Source organism: Theobroma umbraticum, unplaced genomic scaffold (assembly GCF_002168275.2).
Source record: "Theobroma umbraticum cultivar Fairchild unplaced genomic scaffold, ASM216827v3 scaffold_147.0, whole genome shotgun sequence".
Lineage (NCBI taxonomy): Eukaryota > Viridiplantae > Streptophyta > Magnoliopsida > Malvales > Malvaceae > Theobroma > Theobroma umbraticum.
Genome location: NW_018397259.1, coordinates 4,010,563 through 4,035,146, shown reverse-complemented (window position 1 = coordinate 4,035,146; position 24,584 = coordinate 4,010,563). Strand labels below are relative to the sequence as shown.

Sequence of the window (24,584 nt, the reverse complement as noted above, 5' to 3'; positions counted from 1 at the left end):
GTTACCAAAAACAAGGTTTCCATTTTTTAAAATTAATTATGAAAGACAAAGAATCATTGTTCTTTCTTATTTTGTAATTTTATTTAGACAAGTGGATAAATGGTTATTTGTACTACCATATTGATAATCTATTCACCCTTTTTTGACTCTTGCAATAATTAATTTGAGATTTTTTTAAATAATTAATTTGTCTATTTTTCTTTTTCGTTATTCATTTTTTGTTTATTGTGTTCGTTTGACTTTTTTTAAATAACAATTAAAAAAAGTAAGTCTGGAAACATGTTGTTGTTACCAAAAACAAGGTTTCCATTTCTTAAACTTAATTATGAAAGATAAAGAATGATTATTCTTTCCTATTTTGTAAGTTTATTCAGATAAGTAGATAAATGGTTATTTGTACTACCATATTGATAATCTATGTACTCTTTTTTGGTTCTTGCAATAATTAATTTGAGATTTTTTTTAAATAATTAATTATTTGTTTTTCATTTTCGTTATTCGTTATTCGTTTTCTGTTTTTTCGTTTTTCATTTTTGATTCTTTTGGAAATAACAATTAGAAAAGGTAAGTTTGGAAACATGTTGTTGTTATCAAAAACAAGGTTTCCATTTTTTAAAATTAATTATGAAAGACAAAGAATGATTGTTCTTTTCTATTTTGTAATTTTATTTAGGCAAGTGGATAAATGGTTATTTGAACTATCATACTGATAGTCTATTCACCCTTTTTTGGCTCTAGCAATAATTAAGTTGAGATTTTTTTAAATAATTAATTTGTCTATTTTTCTTTTTTCGTTGTTCATTTTTTGTTTTTTGGTTTTATTTTTAATTTTATTTAGGCAAATGTATAAATTGTTATTTGTAGTGTCATATTGCTATTCAATCTATTCATCTTTTTTCAGTTTGCAATAATTATTTTGATTACAATGACTATAATTTGAGATTTTAAATGAATTGGGTTGGACAATTTTGGATTCAATAAGTATAATAATTAATAAATGATTGAAGAAATATATATTATACACAGAATTTTAAAACTCCACAAACAAATTATATTTAAATGTCCATTCAATCAATAAATTATTATCTTAAAAACGATAAATAGAGTTTAAAAGTTCTACACTTATTACAAATATTTATTTAGTCATTGAATTATTATTTTATTCACTTATGGTGAAATTTAGAGTTTTAACAAGCGAGTTTATCTAATTGTCAAATATAAATTTAGTCCAATATGTTAACTGAATAATTACAAAAAAGTTGATTTGCTTACTTACAAATAAATTTCAAAATTCGGATTCCTAATTTGAAAGACATATTTGGATTCATTTCCACATTAAATATGAAATTTAAGAATTTGCAAAATACAATTGCAAAAAATCCTATTTATTCCGATAGAAAAAATTCTATTACAAAATTTTAATAAATTATCGATGAAATTTAATTTTAATTTTTTTCGATAAATTTTTTTCAACCGAATTTGGTGCATTTTGAATTAAGTACATATAAGCTGACTTTTCAAAAAAAAAATACATATAAGAAGACAAAAGGAAGAATAAAACTGAGTCTCAAAAAACGTTCTAATTTTTAATAAATTAGACATGTAATAATTATATGAATTGTGAAAATCAATGTGAGTTGGGCAAAATTCGTTTCTTGTTAGGCTTTAATTATTGGGTATTGAGTTTTGACCAATGAACTAAAAAGATAGCCCCAAGTAGCATACAAGTCGAAGCGTGGAATGTGCTTGGCCGGCTTTACCTTGTTCATCTCTCCATCCAATTGTTGTTAATTAAATAGGAGAAGGTAAAATATTGACAATTATGTCTTATTTTTACGAAGGATTCTGACATTTGTCTACTGATAATAAGAAACAAGAATCCTTTGCACAACAAAATATTAAATAGAAAAAAAAAATTCGTTCTATTATATTTTGGATTTTGGATAGATACGTGAAATGACGACCCAACTTTTGTGGAGACCAAGATTCCCAGCACATGTATTGTATGCACAAAAAGCCACTTTATTTTCTCTCTTCTCCTTTTTTTATTTAATTTTTTTTAATTGAGAAAAGTGATCCAAATCTATTTTTTAGATAAAAGAGAATGTATTAATCAATAAATCAAATGTTTAAATATTTTTTTTGTTTGACTTTATTTATTATATTAATTCAACATTAATTTTTATTTTTTAAATTATCATAAAATTTTAAATTTTTCAAAAGAATTTAAAATTTAATTTACCATGATAATTTTTAAAATATTGGTTATAGTTGAGTTATTTTATGGAAAAAAAAAGTCTAATATGAATCAACAAATTGGAATGGAATGTGTAATATGAACCACCAAAAGTACATAATAAGTGTAATTGATTCTAATAAATTAAGACAAATCTTTTAGACTTAAAATAAAAAAAAAAGATAAATATGCCAATTAATTAATTATTTTTTAAAAAAATTATTTCTATTTATTGATGATGAAGTTTTCAAATTTTATAAATAAAATTAAAAGTTTTTTTATATGATTTAATAAATTAATTAATTATTGAATAAACATATGATAATCATTGAACTCCACATGTGTCAATTCGATTCGATATAAACTTTCACATTATATTTATAAAATCTTAATTTTCTAAAATAGATCTTGATTATGATGTATAATTTTGATAAAAATATCAATAATTTCAACAGATAAGATTTCGTACTACGCCGCTAATAAAATATTCGAACTTGTGAAACATATTTTGATTGCGATCATTACTTTCCTTTAAACAGATGGACGGGCTTTGCCGGCGAGGGGCAGAGGCAATTGACAAAAGATCCGGTGGGCACGATGCATCTTTCAAAATTTCCACATCTACATAGCTTGTTTTGTATTTCTTCGCACCACTAGGGTTGGTCATTTTACACCATAAGTAAATATGTGGCACATTTGACTTTGAGAGTTGATGTGATATTTAAAAGATGAAAAAAATATATATTGATATTTTTAATACCATGATTAAACTCTGTGGATGTGATTTTTATGATGCAATACGATAGAAGAGTAAAAAATAAAAAATACAGCAATATCATAAATTGTTGGTTTTATTAATCAAGAATCAACTATTAATGGCTACTAAATTACGTACAAAGTAAAAAAAAATGATTTGTTTCATGATAAATTTATGTATTTTTATTTGAAAAGTTAGATTCAAATTTTATATTTTCCACGAATTGTATTTTATTAAAAAAATAATACATGTATAGCTTATCGGTTTACATCTAAATATTTAGTTCATTGATTAGTGCATAATCTTTTGTCTAAAGAATAGAATTCGAATCCCCTTTCCTCGAATTAGTAAATAAACATAACCTCAAAAATCTAGATTAAAAACATACAATACATATATTTATTAATAAGTTAAATATTTAAATAATACTTATTATGAAATTAAATAATTAAGTAAGAAAATATTTACATATATGTATATATTTAAAGAGTAAGGTTCAAATCCTTTCTCTTTTAATTATATTATATTATATATATATATTACTTGATTATTTGATTTTTTAATAAATATATTAATTTATTTTTTTATAAAAATTAAATTTAAATTCTCCTTCTATAAAAGAAGTTTTTAATGTTTTTATTTTATTAAATATTACATTAGACTAAAAGCATGAAAATTTTCTCATTAATATTAAAATTGTGTTAAAATTTATTATTTAATTTATAATTTACTTATAAATTAATTTTATACTGATATAAGTGAGTTGATATATATATATATATATATATATATATATTATCTCCACAAAGTTGGTACTCTCAAAAAACTGATATTCTTTCTTGTCATACAATTAATATAATCATGTGATGTTCACTGAGCAAAATTTGATTCCTTTGTGAAAACACTAAAAATATCCACCAACCCCCCTCATAATGACATTTGATATTATGATGAGTCAAATTTGGCATTCCACTGGAAGTCAGATATGCTACAAATTTGATTAATCACAGCGCTTGGTCTATCTCTGACTTGGGTAATACAAAATCAGTTTAAGTCTGACCAAACAAGCTGGAAATGGAACCTTTTACTTCTACATCTTCATTCTTTCCTTTTTCCTTCAGAAAAAGACAAAATCTGAAATGTGGAAAACACCTAAAGTCCCTCTTCTTGATAACATGTGTATTGGTTTGATTGTTGTCTGCGTCACTCATATTTTCAGGGCTGTTTATGGGCTGGGCTAAGCCCACTAGACACATTGAAAACCAAAGCCCTGCCTTGAGCTCTAACAATATCTTCCAGCTCAATTCACATATAAAAATTCAGGTTCATGCTCGACCCAAATTAGGGTAAATTTATTTGTTGTGAGTTTACATTTTTAACTCAAAAAGACATATTTAATAAGTAAAGAAAGGGTTTTAGTTATAAACTCAATACTCATTCTATTTCTTATTTATATAAGATTTATAATATTTTATCTTATCAAATGACTCTTCATTTATAGTAGAAAAAGACCTTTACAATGATTTGAGTATATCTCTCTCATAGGATCTCATATCAGTACAAATTTAAATTTACTTTGTTACCGTTTATCACTAATCTACATTTTCAACTCAAAAAATATACTTAACAGATAAAGAAAAGCTCTTTTATATATAAAATCAAATTCTTTTTATGTCTTACTTATATAAAATTCGTGACACGTAAATATGAAAGAATAACTTGATTGGTTGATAGCTCTACTATTAATTATAAAAATAATGAATACATTCGGATTATTTTAGTAATAAAATTCATGATTTCACCTTTTACATATAATACAACTATATCAACATTAAAATTATATTTTGATCTTTTGTTTATTTTCTAATCAATCAATTTAGCTTTTTGCTATTAACCTTAATTTTATAGGAATTTTTTTTCTTGATAAAGTAAACCAAATAAAAGTGAAAAGTAATAATAAAAAACACAAAATGGAACCTTTATGATGGTTGAATGTGGATCCTTCCAATTCCAAATGTTGCTAACTTATATAAATAATTACATAAACTCATTTTCAACTTATTATTCATTATCCAATTAACTATAATTGATTTTTTTCTCAAATTTTAAGTTTGAACAATTTGCACAGAAGTATATAAAAAACTTGATCATTATTTGTTGCTTGTACTCACAATGTGACATTTGATTTTAATGGTTAAAAGAGAGTTTTAGGGTAGTTATTATTAATAAATTTAAAATAAAATATATAATAAATTATTAAAATAATTAATAAATTTTAATAAGTATTATATTAATTAAAATTTTGTAAAAATATATAATTAAAATTAAAAATTAAAAATTAACATTTATAATTAGATTCAAGTAGTGGATATTCTAAAATCATTGTTTAAATCTTTTATTATCCAAATTCGATTATAAAGATGATATTTAATTGGATTTGATAATACAAGATATGCGATTTCAAGCTATAATGACATATTTACTCATTTTTGTATTATATTTTTGAGTAAAATACTTACACTTTTAAAATTTTAATCAAAATTATATGAAAATTTATTAATTTTTTTTTAAAATATTTTGTTTAAAAAAATTATTTTCAATGAAACATGTAGGTCCAACCATTAATTTATTTGTACTAATTTGATGATGTGATAAGAGCAAAAGAATTATTTTATTTTTGATTAATTTTTAAAATTATTATTATATAATATTATTAAATTTTTTATTAATTAAAAAAAAACTCCCATATTGAGTTTATATGTTTATTTTACCTATTGTTGCAGGAGATCGTAAAAGGGCTTCGGGAAATCAGAGGGTGAACGATGGTGAGAGAGAAAACGAGCCCTGGTTTAAAGATCCTCTGGCTCTGGGCCATCGGCACCGCAGCCAGTTAGCTCTCGTCCTCTTTAAAAATCAATCTATCTTTCTCTGTATATAAATTTTGCACGAATGTTACCTTTATTTTTTTCTTTTTGGTGCAGTTTTGGTTACAAATGTAGTAAGGACTAGAATAAGAGACATGGAGCAAATAATGAATGCTCAACAACAGCAACAAGAAAGTGCTGTTCCTGATTCAGTTATAATTGACACCAGGCCGGAGTCCAATGAGGGAATTGTTAGAGAAGTTAAATGATAGGTTTAATTTCCATTTCCGTTTCTTGTTGTTTTCTTTTTGGATTTTTGAAGCTTGATTTCTTGTTAAGTGTAGATTTTTTGAAATGGGTTTTGGATTTGGGGTTGAGTTTATGGTTTGTATTGATGCATTTTTGAACTTTGTGAGAGTGTCCCATGTGTTTGTTGAAATGTCTAAGTGAATTATTTAAGTTCAGTAATGGGGTTTCCAGGAAGCTCTGAAAAATCTAATTTCTGATTCCAAGTTTTTTAATGCAATATCTTAGTTTTTGTTAATCTTAGTGAAACTATAATCAAGAAATGTACATTACAAACATGCATTATGAATATAACAGTACATTAAGTCTACTTGACAAATAAAATTGGTGGTTAGGAGATTACTTGAATTGCTTATAAGTTTTACCCCATCGTCTGTAGCTTTGAATTTTGCACTATCATTATTGTATGAGCTTATAAAAGATAAGGATATAAAGCTGAATATAGGACAATTTTTGGCAATAATTTGTATGGAAGAATCCAAGTTGTATTGATAATTTGGCCTCAAAACGTAGTGGTTAATCTAGGGATTAATCAAACTTTTGTCTTTGATTGGTTCCTACATACCTTTCATGCTTAAATGCAGCAGGGATAGGTATCTTGTCAGTAGATTATTTGAAGATTTTCAATGGGAAAGACCAAGGGTGCTTTCTAGCTTCTGTTTGTGCGTTCCGACAAATAACATAGATAGTTTTGTCCATGGATTGGGGTTACAAAGGTCCCAGGGAACTTAATACTGGTGCGTCCTAATACTTCTTCGTGCCCTATCAGAGATACTTGCAAACATTTGGGTGGGGGGGGTGGTGTTGTTGAGAAAACACTTAAATCCTTGGTTGTGGGAATATAAGTGACATTTTCTTATCTTTATGAATTCTTCCAAGTCAGTCATCCCCCATTTTAATGAGCTAATCCTTTTTCCAGTTAGAATGTTCTCTGGTAGGATCTTGTTTCAGCAGTCCAGTATTTGTTATAGGCCTTATGCATAAATGATCATCCTAAGTAATACTATTTATTGTATTCTTCATCATCCCAACTAGGGATTGCAGATCTCATTCCACTGCTTCACACTGTTTGCAGATTTTCTTCATGGATTTTACCTCAGCTGCCAGTGCACACTACTCTTCATCCATTGAGGTCTGAACTAATAACTAGTTCATAGAGCCAAGAGTGCAATTTTGAATAAAAATGCTCTCATCTAAGTGAAGGAAAAGTTGATCTGTTCTGGTGGGTTAACAAATCTTATCGCAGCTGAATTTTATTGTTGTATTTCTTCTGCTCTGGTCTTATTATGAGGAAGTGTCTACTCAGGAGGTTTCATGTGTACTGACATAGTTTTATTGCTGGTTTTGAAAGTTGATACTGATATCATCGGCAGCATACTTACTTTACTAAATGCTGCTTCCAATATTCTGTAGAACTTATAAATTTGCATAAATTATTCTTGTTCTTCTTGCCTTCAGTTGTGTCTGTCTATCCATTACAATTCACAACTAAATTAATCAGCAAATTGGTCCGTAAAACTATTTTAATGATGTGTGGAGCACGTGAAAAATATTTGAACTGAAGTACCATCGGGTTGTTAGGACTCAAGAGGTAAGAAGAGTTTGATTAAGACAGTAAAAACAAAAGAGGCTGTCTTGGTGTAATGGCTTGCAGAGTTAAGTGTGCTGCTGTACCTGTCAGTGTTTATATTTGGTAAAGTGTTAGGCACACGCTCTTGGATGCGTGTGCCTACCACTACTCTAGTGATATCATTGATTGCAATGGGGGTTTTTGTCGCATCAGGGACCATCATGGTTTAAATGATACAAAATCTTGTGAATTTAGGTTGTATACCATCTTTCATGATCTCTCATATAGATTGTTAGGCGGGGTTTGTTTCTGGTAATTGAGCTGGCATCAGGGCCTTTTCACCTGTTTCTGAGGTGGTGGAAACAGATGAATTGTACTACATATAAAATCTCGGTGGCAGCTGTCTTGAACGCTGATTGTTGAAGTGAAAGAAGATGGAAACACAGAGCCATCTATAATCGCATCAGGACAAAAAAGGTCTGTGATCCCAGCCCACAGTTGCGTCTTGGGTCGACATAACTTTTCAAGCTAAAGGGTCATGTTTGCTCTTCCGTGCTAGGTTTCTATGACAAAACAAAAACAGAGAACAGGGAGTGTGGCGCTTTTGTGACCATTCGATCTAATTTTGTACACGTGGTAAGATCTAAAGGATGGACACACTGTCATCGTTCTGGGACCAGTGTATATGTTGTATATTTGAGTGTTTACTTGGAGAATTAAAAAAGTTCTTTTGTGTTTTGTGAGTAGGTCAACATATGATTGGATGTAAATCAAGCTGTCCTAGTTTGATGATCTATTTTTTGAAAGGTAGATTGCCACCCTACTAAGTTGTCCTATGTATGAATTGATGATAATACTTAATAATTCTACTTATAAGTTACAGGATAATGAGTCCTATAAAATTAAATTTATAAAAAAAAGTTTTTGTACTATGATTATTTATTCAACTATATGTCTCAACTTTTATTGTATTGAAATGAGCATTTGAACTTTAATTTATGGTTGTGTTTGGTATATTGTTGATAATGTGATTAATGAGAATGTGATTGTTGGGTATATGATTGTTAGGAATATAATTTTACAGTGTTTGATATAACAAGAGAGAGTGATAATTGTAGGGAATGAGATTGTTGAAAAGATTATATTGTAATGTTTTCTTTGTAACTACTTTACAAAAAATTTAATGTAAATTGATAAAATTATCTTTATATATAAAAAACATATAAATTGAATAAATTTATAATTTTTAATATAAAATTTGACTTTTTAACTTTAAATAAATAAAATAATAAATAATAATATTTGAAAATAATATAATATTTTTATTTTTATAATTAATATATATTAAAAATAATTATTTTTTATAATAATGCCTAGAATTATTACAATAATAATAAACAAATTTAAAAGAGATTTCTATTTTTTTTATCTTTGAATTTATTTGGCTGATTATTGATGAATTTTATTGGAATTTATACAAAATACGAATTTTAATAAATAAAAATAATATTTTATAAGTTTAATTTGATATAATAATAAAAAATAAAAAATTTATTTTAAAAAATTTTAACCAATTTCCACGAGGAAAAAATATTTTTCCTTTTCCTTTTCCCTTTCCCGTCCCTTTCTTCTTTCTCTTTAATCCTCTTTCTCTTCCTGTCGGCAATCCTCTTTCCCTTTCTTCTTTCATCTTGGGCTTTGGCCTAAATTGTGAATGAATAGTTTTTCTGTATAGGGGTTTCTTGGTTTTTATGTCCTGTTAAACTAGATTTTCTGAAAGGCTAAGTGAATTTTTAGTCCTTGCAAATGCCTTTTTTGTGTGTTTGCAAGACAGTTTTCGATACATTTGACCGTAACAATTATCACATAATCACGTTAACTTGTTAAGTTATATCTCATATTTTAAATTTTTATTAAGATAAAAAACTCATTTGAATTTAAATTTAAATTTAAAAACTCTTTTGAATGTACTAAAAAGGGTCATAATACATTAGTTTTTTTAGGTTTAAACTAATAGTTTTATATACAAATAAGAAAAGCACGTGTAGAATTGGATAGGATCGGAACAATCTTAATCACCATCTCTATATTTGCTTATCTTATGCATTTTTATACTTTGTAAGCGACGTTTCCCATTCTATACTTTAAAAAAATTAATAAATAATATAATAATTAAATTAATATAATATAATTCTATACTTTTGCTTGCCTAATTTTTAAAATAATAATCCGATTGGATTTAAAATTTAAAATCAAAATTAATTGTTTGGAATTAATTTTTAAAAAAAATAGATGGGCCCAAGAGGGTAAAATTCACATGAAATTTTAAAACATGAAAATCTAAGATTTCAAATTGCACGAAAATATTATGTTTTATATGAATTGACTCACTTAATTCATGAAAAACCTATTTATATAATTAATTATATTAACAAACTAATTCATATTACATAACATATCTAATTCGTTTAAACTCATTTGTTAAATTATTAATATTTAAAATACATAAAATAATTTATTACTTATACATAAAAAAGATTCCTTTATCTAAATAAATTAATGATATAATATTTAAATAAATTAATCGTATTTAAATGATCGCGGAACCTGCATGGTACACCGTTACATATCCTTATCGTTCACTCTCTTTCTTTGTCACCCTTTTTTTTTTAAAAAAGTAATAAAATAATTATAAAATCTTTGTCCAAAAACTATCGATCAGCCAACTCTTGTCTCTCTCTCTCTCTTTTCTCTCTGTCTCTGTGTGTCTCTCACTCAAAAATCTCCCAAATCCCAGAGAGACTTCCCTCTCCTCCGATCCTTTCTTCGTCTTGGTTTATGAGGTACTCTCACGGCTCTTTCTCTCTCTCTTGATCTGTAATCTTCTTTTCTTGATCAGAGATCTGTAGTTTTGTTTGGGAAAGCGAGATCGATTCGCTATTTGTTTCATAATTTTGGGATTTTCTTAGAATTTTTTGTTATTTTTTCTTTTTTGTTTTGTGTGTTTGGTTTGTAAAGTTCTTGATTTGATTCCTGATCATTTCTAAATATCAATTAAATAGTAGAAAAAGATTTCGTCGAGATTTAGTTTTTTATTTTTTTATATTTTTCGCTCTAGGGTTTTTTTTGTCGTGAAGACAAATTTAGTTAGTTTGGGAGAATTTTCTTGCCTTGATCCGTTTATATCTTAGGCTTCTTTGAAAGCTTTTCTTTTTTGCAAGTTTTTGAGGGTTTGTTCAGAAAGCTTTTCTCCTTTGTGTTTTGATTCTGTTGCTATTTTGTTTTTATTTAATCTTGATTTCATTGAATTGGCTTGTCTTCTTCAGTCCATAATAGCCTTTTTCTTTAAGATTTGTTCATTTGGTTATTTAATTTATATAAAAAAATAATTGTTTTTGTTCAAGAAATGTTCAATTTTTTTTATGACATACTAATTGGTTTTAATCCTTTAATTCTGCAGCTCGAAGGAGAAACCCACTCTTGGGTAAGTTATTCTATTTTTGCAAAATGTTCTTTGTTATTAGAGCTGACGTTGTAAAAGAAAAATAATTGGGGGTATCTGTAACGTTTAGTACTATGAGGCCTTGATATCAGTTATATGACCTGTATGACGAACTTTTGAAGTAATGAGGAAAGATAATTTAAGAATGTCAATAGATTCAAAGGTTTGGCACTCTGTTTTAGTACTTATGCTTCTCCTCCGAAATGAATAATTCTTATGGCTGCAATTTTTTTGTTATCCTTTTATATGAACCTCTTTATGATTTAGTTTTCCTACCATGAATTGTTATTCGATTTTTACTCGACATAAGGATGGTATGATCTTCTTACAGTTTGTCATATTTCTTGGTGCTTGTTTCTTGATTTCTAAATAGGGAAGCTTTATACTTTCTGCAAGTTATCTTTGTGTTATGTTTGGTATAATAAATCAAAATTTTGCACCTTTCCTTTTTTTCCTTCAAGAAATTTTGATTTCATTATTCTATAATTCAGGGTTATGTTTAATTTGTTTTGATAACTGTGGGTGCTTACAGGACCTTGACAAAATAGGAACTTGTTTTGTCATTTATGGTTTGAATTGGGGCAAATGCCAAAATATTTTACATTTCACTTCACTAAATCAAGACAGTGTATTGAAAGTGATAGCTTGTCTTTGAACAACTAGTTGCTAACAATATGCGGAAGAACCTTAAGAGTGTGTCTGACTGATGTTCTTTTATGTTATTTGTAATTTGTGCATATGTTTCTTGTATCTATTGTGCAGCGGTACGCGGATTAAGACCCGCAAACGGAATATTGCTGCACCCCTGGACCCTGCAGCATTTGCTGATGCAGTGGTCCAGATCTATTTGGAGAATGTTGGTGATCTGGTATTTACCACAATGCTCCATCGTTTCTTCTAGGTTTAAACTTAAGCATTATTCTAGATGGTTATTTTTGCTCTTTGATTAACACTTGCTTCATGCAGGAACTTGTTGCCAGGAACATTGAATCTTCAGACCTTAACTTCTCACGATACGGTGACACCTTCTTTGAGGTAAGCTTCTTGATTTCCATATGGAAATATCAAGTTTTGATGTTTTTCCTTTTAAAGGAAAACAATTGATTGTTCTCTGCTATTTCCATTGGATCTTTAGCATAATTCATTAAGAATGATGATCAACTGGAAAAATATATATGGGAAATAATCTCACCATTGTGGCATGTGCATGCTTGGTGGTTAGTGGACTGATGTTTTGAGGCTAACACTTGATTTACTTAATATGCATGCAGTTTGACAGCAGCATCAGGTTTCCTAGTAAAACTTGATACTGGTGATTATTATAAAGAGCATAAATGACAAAACTCATTTTTCCTAAACTTGATTGTGGTGTTCCTCCAAATTATTGGCCTATGTATCTGCTAGATTGTGAAAGTGTCCTTTTTTATATTTTGTGCTTGTTTTCATGCTAATTTAATGTAGTCGGTGGCAAGTACTTGTAATATGAGATGACTTCTTGCAATTTTTCTATCTAAATCGGTCTTGTCTCTTTCATTAACACTTGAATAAACTAATGTTACATAAGAAAATGCCTAAAATTCTTCAACCAAAAAATATTCAAGCTATGTATTCCTGATGTTTGACCAATTTTGAAAGCTCTTTGAATATGTGTTGTTCTAATTGATTGCTTCCTCCTGTTTTCCTTGGTGAAAATTAGTTATACTGCTTTGAAGCGATCTAAATGGGCAATTGCAGGTTGTTTTCACTGGAGGCCGCACACAACCAGGCACAATTAAACCTGATGAGGGTGAGCGCCACCCTTACTCCATAATTGAGTGCGAGGCTAAACGTGAAGCCATTTTCCCATCTGTGAGCTATATACAGAAAATCTTGCGCCGGAGGCCTTTTCTGATAAAGAATCTTGAAAATGTTATGCGAAGACTCTTGCAGTCGTTGGAGCTTTTTGAGGAAAATGAAAGGAAGAAGCTTGCAATTTTCACAGCACTTGCTTTCTCCCAGAAACTATCAGGGCTGCCACCTGAGACTGTGTTCCAGCCACTGCTCAAGGATAATCTTGTGGCAAAAGGGCTAGTTCTTTCATTCATAACAGACTTCTTCAAGGAGTATCTGGTGGATAATAGCCTTGAGGATTTAATTTCAATTCTGAAGCGAGGGAAAATGGAGGACAATCTCCTGGACTTCTTTCCATCCGCAAAGCGATCTGCTGAAGGTTTCTCTGAGCATTTCACGTAAGTTTTGTGGTTAGAGATAGAGGAATTGTGTCACTTATAATTTTTCTGCTTGTCCTGAATTTCAGTGCATTTGGTTTCCAAAGTTATATTGGGGTTTGAGATCAACTGTTTTGGTTCTTGTTGAAAAACAATAATACCTTTGTTGGGTTTGACGTCGATGAATTGTAGTTGACTTTTGTCCTATTACACAAATTTACTTGTGGGCATAGTTTTTCTTGGTTGAAACAAGTATTTGCTTGTCTTGACTATACCAATAGTAGGCTGTAGAAATGTTAATGACTTAAGTGTTACTTCATGATTGTCTAAGATAATTGAACCTTTCTAGATTATGGGTTTAATGTGTTTGATTACAAATGTTAATGTCTAATTTTGATTATGATTTGGCTGTTTGAGAAATATCCAATGAGGGTGTGCTTGGTGCACAGGATAAATAGATAAGAAATGGTAAGAATAATGAGATGATGAAGAAGTGGACACAATTGTTGATTAAATAATATCATCCTATCCTATTTTTAGTGAACACCAAGCAAGGCATAGGTTGATTTATCGTATTTATTCATCATCCAATCGAACCAAATGCACCCTTAGTTTGTTAGATATGATCATGACGATGTTTCAATGTCTGGTTGTATCTTTGGTTTGCAAGTGAATTCATGCTGTGTATTTTTATTTAACTGTTTTGAATCTTATTCTTTGTCCGATTATGTTGATTTTCAGCAAGGCAGGGTTGGTGCCTTTGGTTGAATACAATGAGAAAAAGTTATTTGAGGTGAAACTGAAGGAAATGAAGTCTGCTCTGACAACCCAGATTGCAGAGGAATCTGAGATATCTGAAGTCATTGAAAATGTCAAACAACGTGTTAAAGATGCTAAATTACCTGATATAGAGGTTGTACGGATTTTGTGGGATGTAATAATGGATGCTGTTCAGTGGTCTGGGAAGAACCAGCAGCAGAATGCCAATGCAGCTTTGCGACAGGTAAACATTTTGTCTGTTGCTATATCTGTTTTTCTGTTAGCCATGTTTGCTGGAAAGTCAATGACTTATAGGAGATGCAGGCATTGAGCAACACACTAACCTAATGGCTCAAACCCTAAGGATTAAATGCATGCCTGGTCTTTAAGTATGCCCAATGAAAATGGATCTAGCAGTTTAGAACATTATTGATAACAGTTTCATTATTGTGAAGACTCATGCAATGCTAATTATGTTGATTCTCATGATAAAGGTCAAAACATGGGCAAAGCTGTTAAATTCCTTCTGCACCAGTGGAAAACTTGAGCTGGAACTTATGTACAAAGTTCAGATGCAATGCTATGAGGATGCTAAATTGATGAAGCTATTCCCTGATATTGTAAGGTCTCTATATGACCAGGATGTCCTTGCAGAAGATACCATTCTTCACTGGTTCCGCAAAGGAACAAACCCTAAGGGCAGGTATGCATTATTTTCCTATTTGCTGTCATATCATTGAGAAGTGTGATGTATTATCAGTTCTTCTGCTTGGCACTTGAGCGACTGGTCAGAATGTATAGTAATGAATCAGAGTACTGAATACTCATTTTTTTGAGTTAAGTTGAAGGTTTGGTGTTTATCTTTTGTTCATTCATTTTATGTGGAAATGAAGGCTAGGTCAATTTCTGCATTATCCAACCCCAGTTTTTGAGGTTGTAAAAGGCAGTAACTGCCTTTTCTATCTTGTTTTTAGAGCTATAAATATTTCTTATGAGTGTGCTGCATCCTAATGTGTGTGTGTGTGTGAAACTGTTGGGCTGTGAACCATGTAAATAATTATTTTCTTACTGTCTTTTTCTGTTTCCAGAACTCTATGCTCTAAAATGTACTGTAAATATTGCAGGCAAACCTTTGTGAAGGCACTGGAGCCCTTTGTGAATTGGCTGGAGGAAGCAGAAGAAGAGGAATAAGTGCGATAACAATAATATTATGATCACTTTGAAAGGAAAAAGAGTGAACCCTGTACTTGTTCCTTGTGTTTAATTAGCTATGTGTTGCTGAGACAATGAACTCATAATTGGCAGATGCTTCTACACATTGGGTGTGCCTGTTAAAAGCAAGATTGATGGATTATTACTTGCAATAAACAATGTGTTCTTGTACTATGTCTATGTTAGATGCGTTTATATCTCATTACTGGGGAATTGCATCTCTGGTTTGGGATCAAAAGAGGCATCATCCAAGTAATTTGCTTGCATCATTGCATGATTTTAGGTAGTATGCTCTAGACTCTAGAGATTGGTATGCATGTGATTTAGAGTAGAGAATATCGATTTTGCTATGCATGCTTGCTTTAGATGATTTGTATTTATACTCGTGGCCTTAGTTTCAATCCTGTAATATTATTTCTGGGAGACAAATAGAATGATTCAAGTTCTTTATATGGAGTTATAAGTTTAAAGACACTTGCAAACCTCTGTACACTTAAAACTAATGGAGGGTGAGATGGAGAGGTTAAATAGAACAATGTGTCAAGGCCCTTCCAACTCTACTCCTCTTCACTAGACCTGCAAATCAAAATCAACACTGGTTGAGATTCTTGCAATGATACAAGTAGAAATCATCAAACTTTTAAGTGCTAAGTCGCAATTCGATTAAATATTATGAAATACTATGGTTCCAAACTAACCAACTATTTGAGTTGACATATTATTAAATACGAGAGTGGATTTGAATACATGTAGAAATGGGCCGATTGAAGCCCAAATTGAATATGAGCGCAGACAGGGCATGGGCATTCGTCCTTGCCTGGGTATACAAAAATATTATTCTACCGATTATCTCTACCAAAGGTAACAAACTATAAAGCACAACAGCATATACAGCAGGAGAACAGAAGAATGGCGCTCACTTTTGCACTCGGACCTTACTCATCTTCAGTAATCTGCAGAGCCACCAACATCAACAAACACTACCACGCGCAAGACTTATCCTACATCCGACGCGCCGCTGACATATCCGACAAGTCGGCGGGCTTCACCTTCCCGCACCCGAATTTCGGATGCGTCATTGCCACACGCTCAGGTGAGGTGGCCGGGGAAGGGTACCTGTATGCCCAGGGCACAAAGCCGGCGGAGGTGCTGGCGGTTGAGGCCGCCGGTGAACGGTGCAGAGGCGCCACTGCTTACCTTAACATGGAGCCAGGAGATTGCCATGGGGATCACACTGCTGTATCCGCTCTTGTTCAGGTTTCAATTTTTGGTTTTTTTTTTTGTCGTTTTTGCTTTTGTCTTTTCAAAATCGAGACAAGGTTGTACTTTTACTACTTACATTTTTAATTGTTTGTATTTTCGTTTTTCCAAAGAGTAAAAAGTTGCTAACATGTAAAAGCAAGATAGATGAAGTGGAGAGATAAATAATATAATAATTTGGGTATATAATTCAAATTTTAGGACTTAAGGTTTAATGTCTCTTATTCGCACTTTTGGGATTATCAATTTTTTCAGATTTTTGAGCATTTCCCTTTGGGTTAAACATGAATTAACGGCTACAAATGTAATGCACATTACAAATATACTTGTTTCATATGAAAGTAAAGCCATGCTTTTTACCATAGAGAAAGTTAAAATTTTAATTTTTATTCTTTTATTTTAGTATTATTATTTTTTACCATCCAATCATACGGTTTTCCCAGTAGCATCAATAATAACCAAATAGAGATGACCAACATACTAAAATTTTGTTACCCTGCAAGTGGTTTATAATTGAATGTAATTTTGTGCATTTAGAAGGATCCATTTAATTAGTTTTATACTTAAATTTGTATGTTTATAGGTAGTTTTGGTATCTTTAGAGGTGTTTGGTCGAACCTAAGGTGTAAATTGACACTCAAGTGTAAAGGAACAGAGGGCTGATTGCTCGAACCCAAATTCCAGAGGGACAGTTGCTTGTTCTTAGGTGCAACATTAACTCCACTACAGTTAAAGATGAAATGAAATTGAATACTTGATAGCTACATTGTGCGTCAAGAAAGGAATCAAAGATTGCATTTTCCTGAAGGCTGGACCACTTATGCTTGTTTCTAGAGCCACAATTGACTGATGACATTAGGAATAGAATTAATATTTTTTATACAAGGGTTAGATAATTCTTTAATTTGGAGCCTTTGTAAGTCCTAGAGACTTGATTAATATTCCTTAAGTCTTGATTGCTTTAATCCGGTGTTTATAATTTTATCTTGGTTCTTTATATTTTGTTTCCGATCTCCATGATCAGTTTCTAGCAGTTTCTTCTGCTGTTGTAGCTTCACTTGGACAGAGACAATTTCTTTTCTTTTCTTTCCTTTCTTTCTTTCTTTTTTTAATTTTCTTATTGTTCTGTCAGTTGCCAGATCATTGATATTCTTTAGATTAGGCAGGAATCACAAGAGCTGTTGTTGGAATCAGGCATCCTCTGCAGCATCTGAGAGGCAATGCCGTACGTGCATTAAGGAGTCAAGGTTTGCAGGTTGATGTTCTTGGAGAGGATATGCGAAGTAAAATTGTGGAGGTATGATTTTTAAACTGCATGTGGGGCATGTTTCCTTTATATGTTTTTGGTTCTTATGCCTCACAAATCTGACTTGGAAGAGTCTTCATATCATTAAGTTATTAACATAGTAAGGTACACATTTCTTTCTTCATTTCTCCTCCTATTTAATTAATGTTCCTCACTTGTATGAGATATGATCTCTTAACTATAATTTAACTTACATCTGCTACATGCACCTGGATGTGTTTGTTTTAATTGAAAGACGTATTATGTGCACTTGTAGTTCCGTTCCTCTTTTATAGGTCTGCTTACAACTGATATTTGTGGATCATAAGTGTCTGTTCTGTATCATTTGGGTTTCCTTTGGGATTATGTACAAACTTGATCAATGTGTTGTTTTATCTTTGTCAGAGGAAAAGAAAAACACCATGCTTTATCGCTGTTTAAAGAATATAAAGTGTTGTTCTCTTATTAAAGGTTTAAAGTTGAACGGCAGATTCAAAGTGTATGCAACAATGTCCTTTATCAATTATGAGGAACACAACTTCTTGATAAATTCTCCAATTTTTTTGATCTGATTTGAGTTATGACTTCCAGAAAACAGAATTTTAGAGAAGAAAGGGAATAGGATGCCTAATGTTAGGAAGGCATTGACTTGGATAGCAAACTGTTGCTGGGCATTGAAAGTATCTTGAAGATTACAATCTTTAATGGTTAGTTAGAGAGGATTTGTCTATTACATTATGTCAGATAGTATAAGGAGAATGTGAAGTGGAGAAAATTTTTGCTAGAAAGAGTATTGTGCAAGTCAAACAGCATGCAGAGTTCAATGAATATATTACACTCTGCTGCGGCTGTATTTGTGTTCATCATCTAATGTTTCATATTAAGACTTGTTCTTGTGTTCTGGTGCTGCCTATCAAATCAGCAGTGCTTATATTATCCTTAATATATCTTAACTTTGTATTGTAGGAAGCTCGAAAGGCATGTCTCCTTGTCAATTTACCTTTGATTTATAGAGCTGCTTCTCGTGTTCCATTTTCTGTTCTTAAGTATGCCATGACCCTTGATGGTGAGTATTATGCATTAAACAAATTCAATTTTCATATTAACTTCCATAATTTCTTTAACTTAGAAGGGTGAATTAGAATATTATCATACTATTTGAGCAAGCTGTTAAATTGCATGGATCACATCTGACAATCTTTCTTGGAGGTAATAGGAAAAATAGCTGCGAGCAGCGGTCATGCAGCATGGATAAGCAGTAAGTTGTCTAGGAATCGAGTGTTTGAATTGCGGGGTAGAAGTGATGCCATTATAGTTGGAGGAAATACTATGCGTAGGGATGGTAAGTATCATCAATACCTACCTCTGCGCCTTTGGTGATAATGTGGTTGATTAAGCTCAGAATGTTGCTGTATTATCTTCTAATTTATGTTTTCAAGTAGACCCTAGACTGACGGCAAGACATGGAGGTGGGCATATGCCAATTCGAATTGTAATGTCGAAAACGCTTGATCTTCCCAAGGAAGCAAATCTTTGGGACCTATCTGAGGTTTCCACTATAGTTGTAACACAAAGGGGAGCGAGGAGGAGTTTCCAGAGATTTCTTGCATCCAAAGGAGTCGAAGTAGTGGAGTTTGACATCTTAAACCCTAGGGATGTAATGGAATATTTTCATGACCGTGGGTATCTCTCCATTTTATGGGAGTGTGGAGGGACTCTGACTGCATCTGCTATTTCGTCTGGTGTAATACACAAGGTTATTGTCATCTTCTCTTATTTTGTTTTTAGTTATGCTTTACTTTAAATGTGTGGTTGTTCTTCAGCTGGATAGAACTCAAAATCATACTGAGATACTAGTATGGGATTTTTTCTAGAACTTCTTCTAAGATAGATTAAGGATAAGTTGGTTTCTCTTTCGCATCTGTTCAGAGTGATGTTTATTGTCCTCAGCTGTCAGTTCTATGTATCAAGAATTATAAGAGAACTGGATTTCAGTGGTGTTTCTTGTCTGCCTCTTTGAATAATTTGAAACCATGGCAATGTTATTAATTACTCATTTGGCATCTCATAAAGTGTTGGCCTTCTCTTTCAATAGAACATCAAGTCTCAGGTTCTTTTGATATGATCATTATCATTGTTATGATTTATATCTTTTTTATAACTTGGAATGTCCTCTTTTTCCCTTGGACGAAAAGGTCATTCAACTAATAATAGTAGTTTACACCCCAACATCTCTATCTAGACACCGCTGCCTTCTTCAGGAAAGTCAGCTATTTGTCAGTTGCTAACCAATGTGTGCCCTTTGTTCCAATTTTCTAATGGAAGCTTTTGTCTGGGTTATGAATCAAGAATTACACATCTTAGGGCATAGAGATTTAATTCCAAATATTGCTTCTGATAAAGAGTCATCAATCAATTTTTTTTGGCTAACCAGTCATTCATTTATTTATTGCGTCATTGTTTTGTCCTTCTGGTTGTAGGTTTTTGCATTTGTTGCCCCTAAAATTATTGGTGGGAAGAACGCGCCTTCTCCTGTGGGTGAACTTGGGATGGTTGAGATGTCACAAGCACTGGATTTGATTGATGTTTGCTTTGAGCAGGTTGGTCTCTTGAAAGTTTTGTTCACTGTCCCTTTTTTTTTTTCTTATCAATTGTATTTTATGCTAGGCACTTATTGTTATTTTAAGTATTGCATCCATCCTCCTCCCACTCCCAGTTTCTTACCTAAATAATCATATCTTGAATAATATATATCCCTGCCTACTTTATATCTTGTTGGTATAGATGGTTCCTTGTATTTGGTTGGTCTTGTTACCGCTCTCCTACTTGGTAACCAATCATTATTTAGTGTCAAACTTGCTTAAGAAAAGGGTAGAAGAGAAATAAGGATTAATAAAAAAAGAAAAAGAAATTTATTGGTGAAGAGTATGATAGGGTAGTAACTTGATAACAGCAACAGCAACAATAAAAAGGGTAACAAACAGGAAATGTGATTCTAAGTTTGACGAAAAGATTTGCATTGTTTTCCTTTGGAACATTGTTTGGTATGACAAGATAAAAGGCAAGCCAGAAATTGTAGTCTTCCCTCTTTTTTCCTCAATTAGGTCTGGGGAAGTCTTCTTCAAGATCAATGTGTCCCACTTTTTATTTATCTATTTATTTGTTTCTGTAGATGTTGTGAGGGAAAGAGACATTTGCTACAGGGATGACATAAAATGCATTTCATATTATTCCATGTTTTAATTAGGTTTCCAGTTTGTTTGTTTTGTCTTTTAGAAGACGCACGGATGCATTTCAAACTAAATGGACAAAAATTGAAACATCTATTGCCTAGCTTTTTTTATTAATTATTATTTTAAGTTCAAATATTGGAACATAAGTGATTATTATTATGAATAGTCTCAGCATGCCTCATTTGGCTCTTCTTTTGTACAAGGCCTCTGACTTAATGTTCATGTTTGTGTTTCCTTTTTGGCATTTGAATTACAGGTTGGATCTGATATGCTTATCAGTGGATTTCTTCAGCCTATACCGGATTTAACACCCACTGTTCCTTCCGAAGATGAAACCTTTGCAATTGACCCAACTGTTATACCTTTTGAGCCGAGCATCATTTTCTTCTATAAAACATGGGACCCCTATGGTGCTTTCTCAAATTTTTCTCCTCATCCAATTCAAATGCCCGATGAAGATGATAATTATGTTACTTGGTCGAGTGTAGAACATTATTACCAGGTAATTGTCCTTTATTTGGAAAAACCATTACAGCTAACCTTGTTTAGATTCAATAAAGCTCTCTTGTATTTTTAGGCAAACAAGTTTCTTGGAATCAGTGATCCCATAGCACAGGATTGCATTGAAAAAATAAAATTGGCAAAAAGTCCAGAGGAAGCAGCACGAATGGGAAGGTTAACACAGAGGCGGCACCCTAATCTGGTAAATCTTGGAGGATTTATGTCATCTCATTCTTCTAGTCCTTCGGGTTGCTATTATAGCTTAAAAGTTCGTTCTATAATATTATGACGCAGACACCTATAAATTCTAGTTTCATTTTGACTACTGTTGTACACTCAAGGGAGTTGATGGTTTTTTGAGAAAAGTGGCCCTAAATCATGTGATTTTGAATGCAATAAATTGTTTATGTCTCAGATGGTTTTCGCCTGTTGATGAATTTAACTTTATACTTCAGTATATAATTTTCATTTTTCTCATCTGAGACTTAGTTTTCAATTCTTTTTCTTGATTAAGGTCAATTTTCTTCTGTTGTCTTTTTTATTCTTGTCCTGTGTAACTCATGTGCTTGCAGCATTTGCCTGTGTGTTTGTTTTAGGAGTAGTTAGAATTTTCTATGGAGGGATACTCAAATCTGCTACTCCTTCCGCACTGCATCCAATATTATGGACACCTTGTAGTTCTGGTATTTCACAAATTAACAGCCACCAGAAGGCCTAGAAATTTTTTCTGTGTTTAGCATAAAACATTGTTTATTGGACTGTTATTTTGTTTCCATTAATGATGCCATTCTCTAGACAGACAGTATAGGTATTTGAGAGCTTTAAAATTCGGAAAATGTAAAGTTACCCCAAAGAAAAATATTTGATTTAAATTTTAATTTATCTTATGCCTACCAGCTCGAATACTTTAAATGTGCTCTTTTTGTTGTATAAAAGTTTCAAGCCATGGAAACAGCCTCTTACATACTGGGGTTATGGCTGCATATGTATCTGACTACCTCTGAACACCACAATACAAGAGGCTTGTGCACTAGGCTGCCTCTTTACATGTATACAAATCTGGAGATTGCCGTTCTTCTTGGATTGACTACCATATATTTATGTCCGCAATGCAATGCAGGTAAGATCTGATTGGGAAAGTGTCAAGATCGATGTTATGTACAGGGCACTGAAATGCAAGTTCTCAATATATCCTCACTTGAATTCCATGCTGCTCTCAACTGCTGGGTCGGTATTAGTTGAAGCTTCACCACATGATCTTTTCTGGGGTGGTGGCCGGGAAGGTGAAGGCCTGAACTATCTAGGCAGGCTGCTGATGCAGTTAAGGTCAGAGTTTCTTGGTGAATCATCTGCTGCAGGTGAAAGCACATGCTTAGCTTTATGATGTACGGAAAAAGAAGTGAATATAATGCAAGCTAAAGTTATACCAATAGACCCTTGTTTGATTTCTATGTTGTAACATTACTGTAGTATGTAGTAGCAATATCCCATCATTCTTCACATTTTAGCCAGCAACCAGAATATTATGCTTTTTTGGAAAATTTGTTTTGGCTAAAATATAAAATCAACCCTTGTAACGAGTCCTTGTGTTTTTATTTTATTAAAATCAATTGATCTTCTCATAATTATTTACTATTAATTGAATCTAATTTTTATTTGAAAAAATAATTGGGTAATTGGTTCATTGGTTTCTGCATCTAAGTGAATCATAAACTAACTTTTTATTTAATTAATTAAATTTTATTAAAGAATGAATTCTATCAAGTTAAACTGATAAGAAAAATGATGATTTTGCGATCCCTTTTTTTTTTTCTTCTATATAAAAAAGAAAGCAAGAAATGCTTATTTTCTCATTCTTGGACATTATTTTCTATAAGAACAGCAATGTTTCCAATATAAAGGAAAAAGAAGTCCGAAAGCAAATTGGGCTTAATGCGAAGCCCACAAGCCCATCCAAAAACAAAAACCCTGCAATGACGCCCTCACACTCACCCCTTAAAATCTCAAAAACCTAATCTTCATTTTCCATCTTCGAGCCGTCTCAGAGGAGAGAGGAAGCGAGAAACCCTAAAATGAAGTACAATCCTCGCGTCTCCTTCTCTCGGCGCAAGAACCGGAAGGCCCATTTCACGGCGCCGTCAAGCGTCCGCCGCATCCTAATGAGCGCGCCACTCTCCTCCGACCTCCGGTCCAAATACAATGTCCGCTCCATGCCGGTTCGCAAGGACGACGAGGTCCAAGTCGTCCGCGGAACCTACAAAGGCCGTGAAGGGAAAGTGGTTCAGGTTTACCGTCGCAAATGGGTCATCCACATTGAGCGAATCACTCGTGAGAAAGTTAATGGGTCCACCGTTAATGTGGGAATCAACCCTTCGAAGGTTGTGATCACGAAGCTGAGGCTGGATAAGGATCGGAAGAGTTTGTTGGATCGGAAGGCCAAAGGAAGGGCAGCGGCCGATAAGGATAAGGGTACTAAGTTTACAGCTGAGGATATTATGCAGAGCGTTGACTGAGTGAGAGGTTTTTAGGGTTTTGTTGGAATTTCTAAAGTGGTTTTTTTTTTAATTTATAATGTCATTTGGGATTTTTAGACTTTATTGTCAACTTTGTGATGGCTTAATGTTATGTTTTAATTTCTGTGACAATGGTGGTCTTCTTTTTCTTGGGTGTTTCTATTTTATTTTGTTGTGTGTTTTTTCTTTTAAATTTTGTGTTTAGAATTGAGGTGATGAAATGATTGAAGGGAAGTTATGTGCTTGAATTGCAAATAGTTAGCTAATTGACCAGTTTATTGTGTGATTTTGGGTTCTTGATGTTATGTCCTGTTGTAATTAAGGTTTTTTGTTCTATGGAAATAATTAACTGGTTGGTCAATTTAGAAATAGCATTATT

General features: G+C 31.9%; 3 protein-coding genes and 1 long non-coding RNA gene across 5 annotated transcripts; all 4 read left to right on the top strand.

Annotated features, from left to right (window-relative positions):
- The first annotated feature begins 5,742 nt into the window (after positions 1-5,742).
- LOC149527258 (uncharacterized) lies at positions 5,743-8,663 on the top strand. Of its 2 annotated transcripts, none has more exons than XR_016351151.1 (4): positions 5,743-5,882; positions 5,975-6,129; positions 7,239-8,210; positions 8,293-8,663. It is a non-coding gene; the product is annotated as an uncharacterized LOC149527258 (long non-coding RNA). The 2 variants fall into 2 exon arrangements; XR_016351152.1 differs by having other exon boundaries at positions 7,239-8,369; positions 8,481-8,660.
- Positions 8,664-10,423: 1,760 nt separating this feature from the next.
- Positions 10,424-15,587, top strand: LOC110414638 (uncharacterized). Its single transcript, XM_021425934.2, has 8 exons — positions 10,424-10,576; positions 11,194-11,217; positions 11,998-12,103; positions 12,202-12,270; positions 12,970-13,463; positions 14,184-14,445; positions 14,696-14,904; positions 15,326-15,587. The coding sequence occupies exons 1-8, from the start codon at positions 10,572-10,574 to the stop codon at positions 15,390-15,392; spliced, it is 1,236 nt and encodes a 411-aa protein (XP_021281609.1). The 5' UTR covers positions 10,424-10,571; the 3' UTR covers positions 15,393-15,587.
- A 148-nt stretch (positions 15,588-15,735) lies between these two features.
- Positions 15,736-23,233, top strand: LOC110414637 (cytidine/deoxycytidylate deaminase family protein). The gene is made up of 9 exons (XM_021425933.2): positions 15,736-16,670; positions 17,836-17,970; positions 18,925-19,024; positions 19,175-19,300; positions 19,401-19,714; positions 20,439-20,558; positions 21,448-21,693; positions 21,769-21,894; positions 22,813-23,233. Exons 1-9 carry the CDS (start codon positions 16,323-16,325, stop codon positions 23,074-23,076), a joined length of 1,779 nt encoding a protein of 592 aa, XP_021281608.1. The 5' UTR covers positions 15,736-16,322; the 3' UTR covers positions 23,077-23,233.
- Positions 23,234-23,688: 455 nt separating this feature from the next.
- On the top strand, positions 23,689-24,337 carry LOC110415217 (large ribosomal subunit protein uL24z). The gene has a single exon (XM_021426794.2). It carries the CDS (start codon positions 23,765-23,767, stop codon positions 24,203-24,205), a length of 441 nt encoding a protein of 146 aa, XP_021282469.1. The 5' UTR covers positions 23,689-23,764; the 3' UTR covers positions 24,206-24,337.
- Positions 24,338-24,584: the final 247 nt, after the last annotated feature.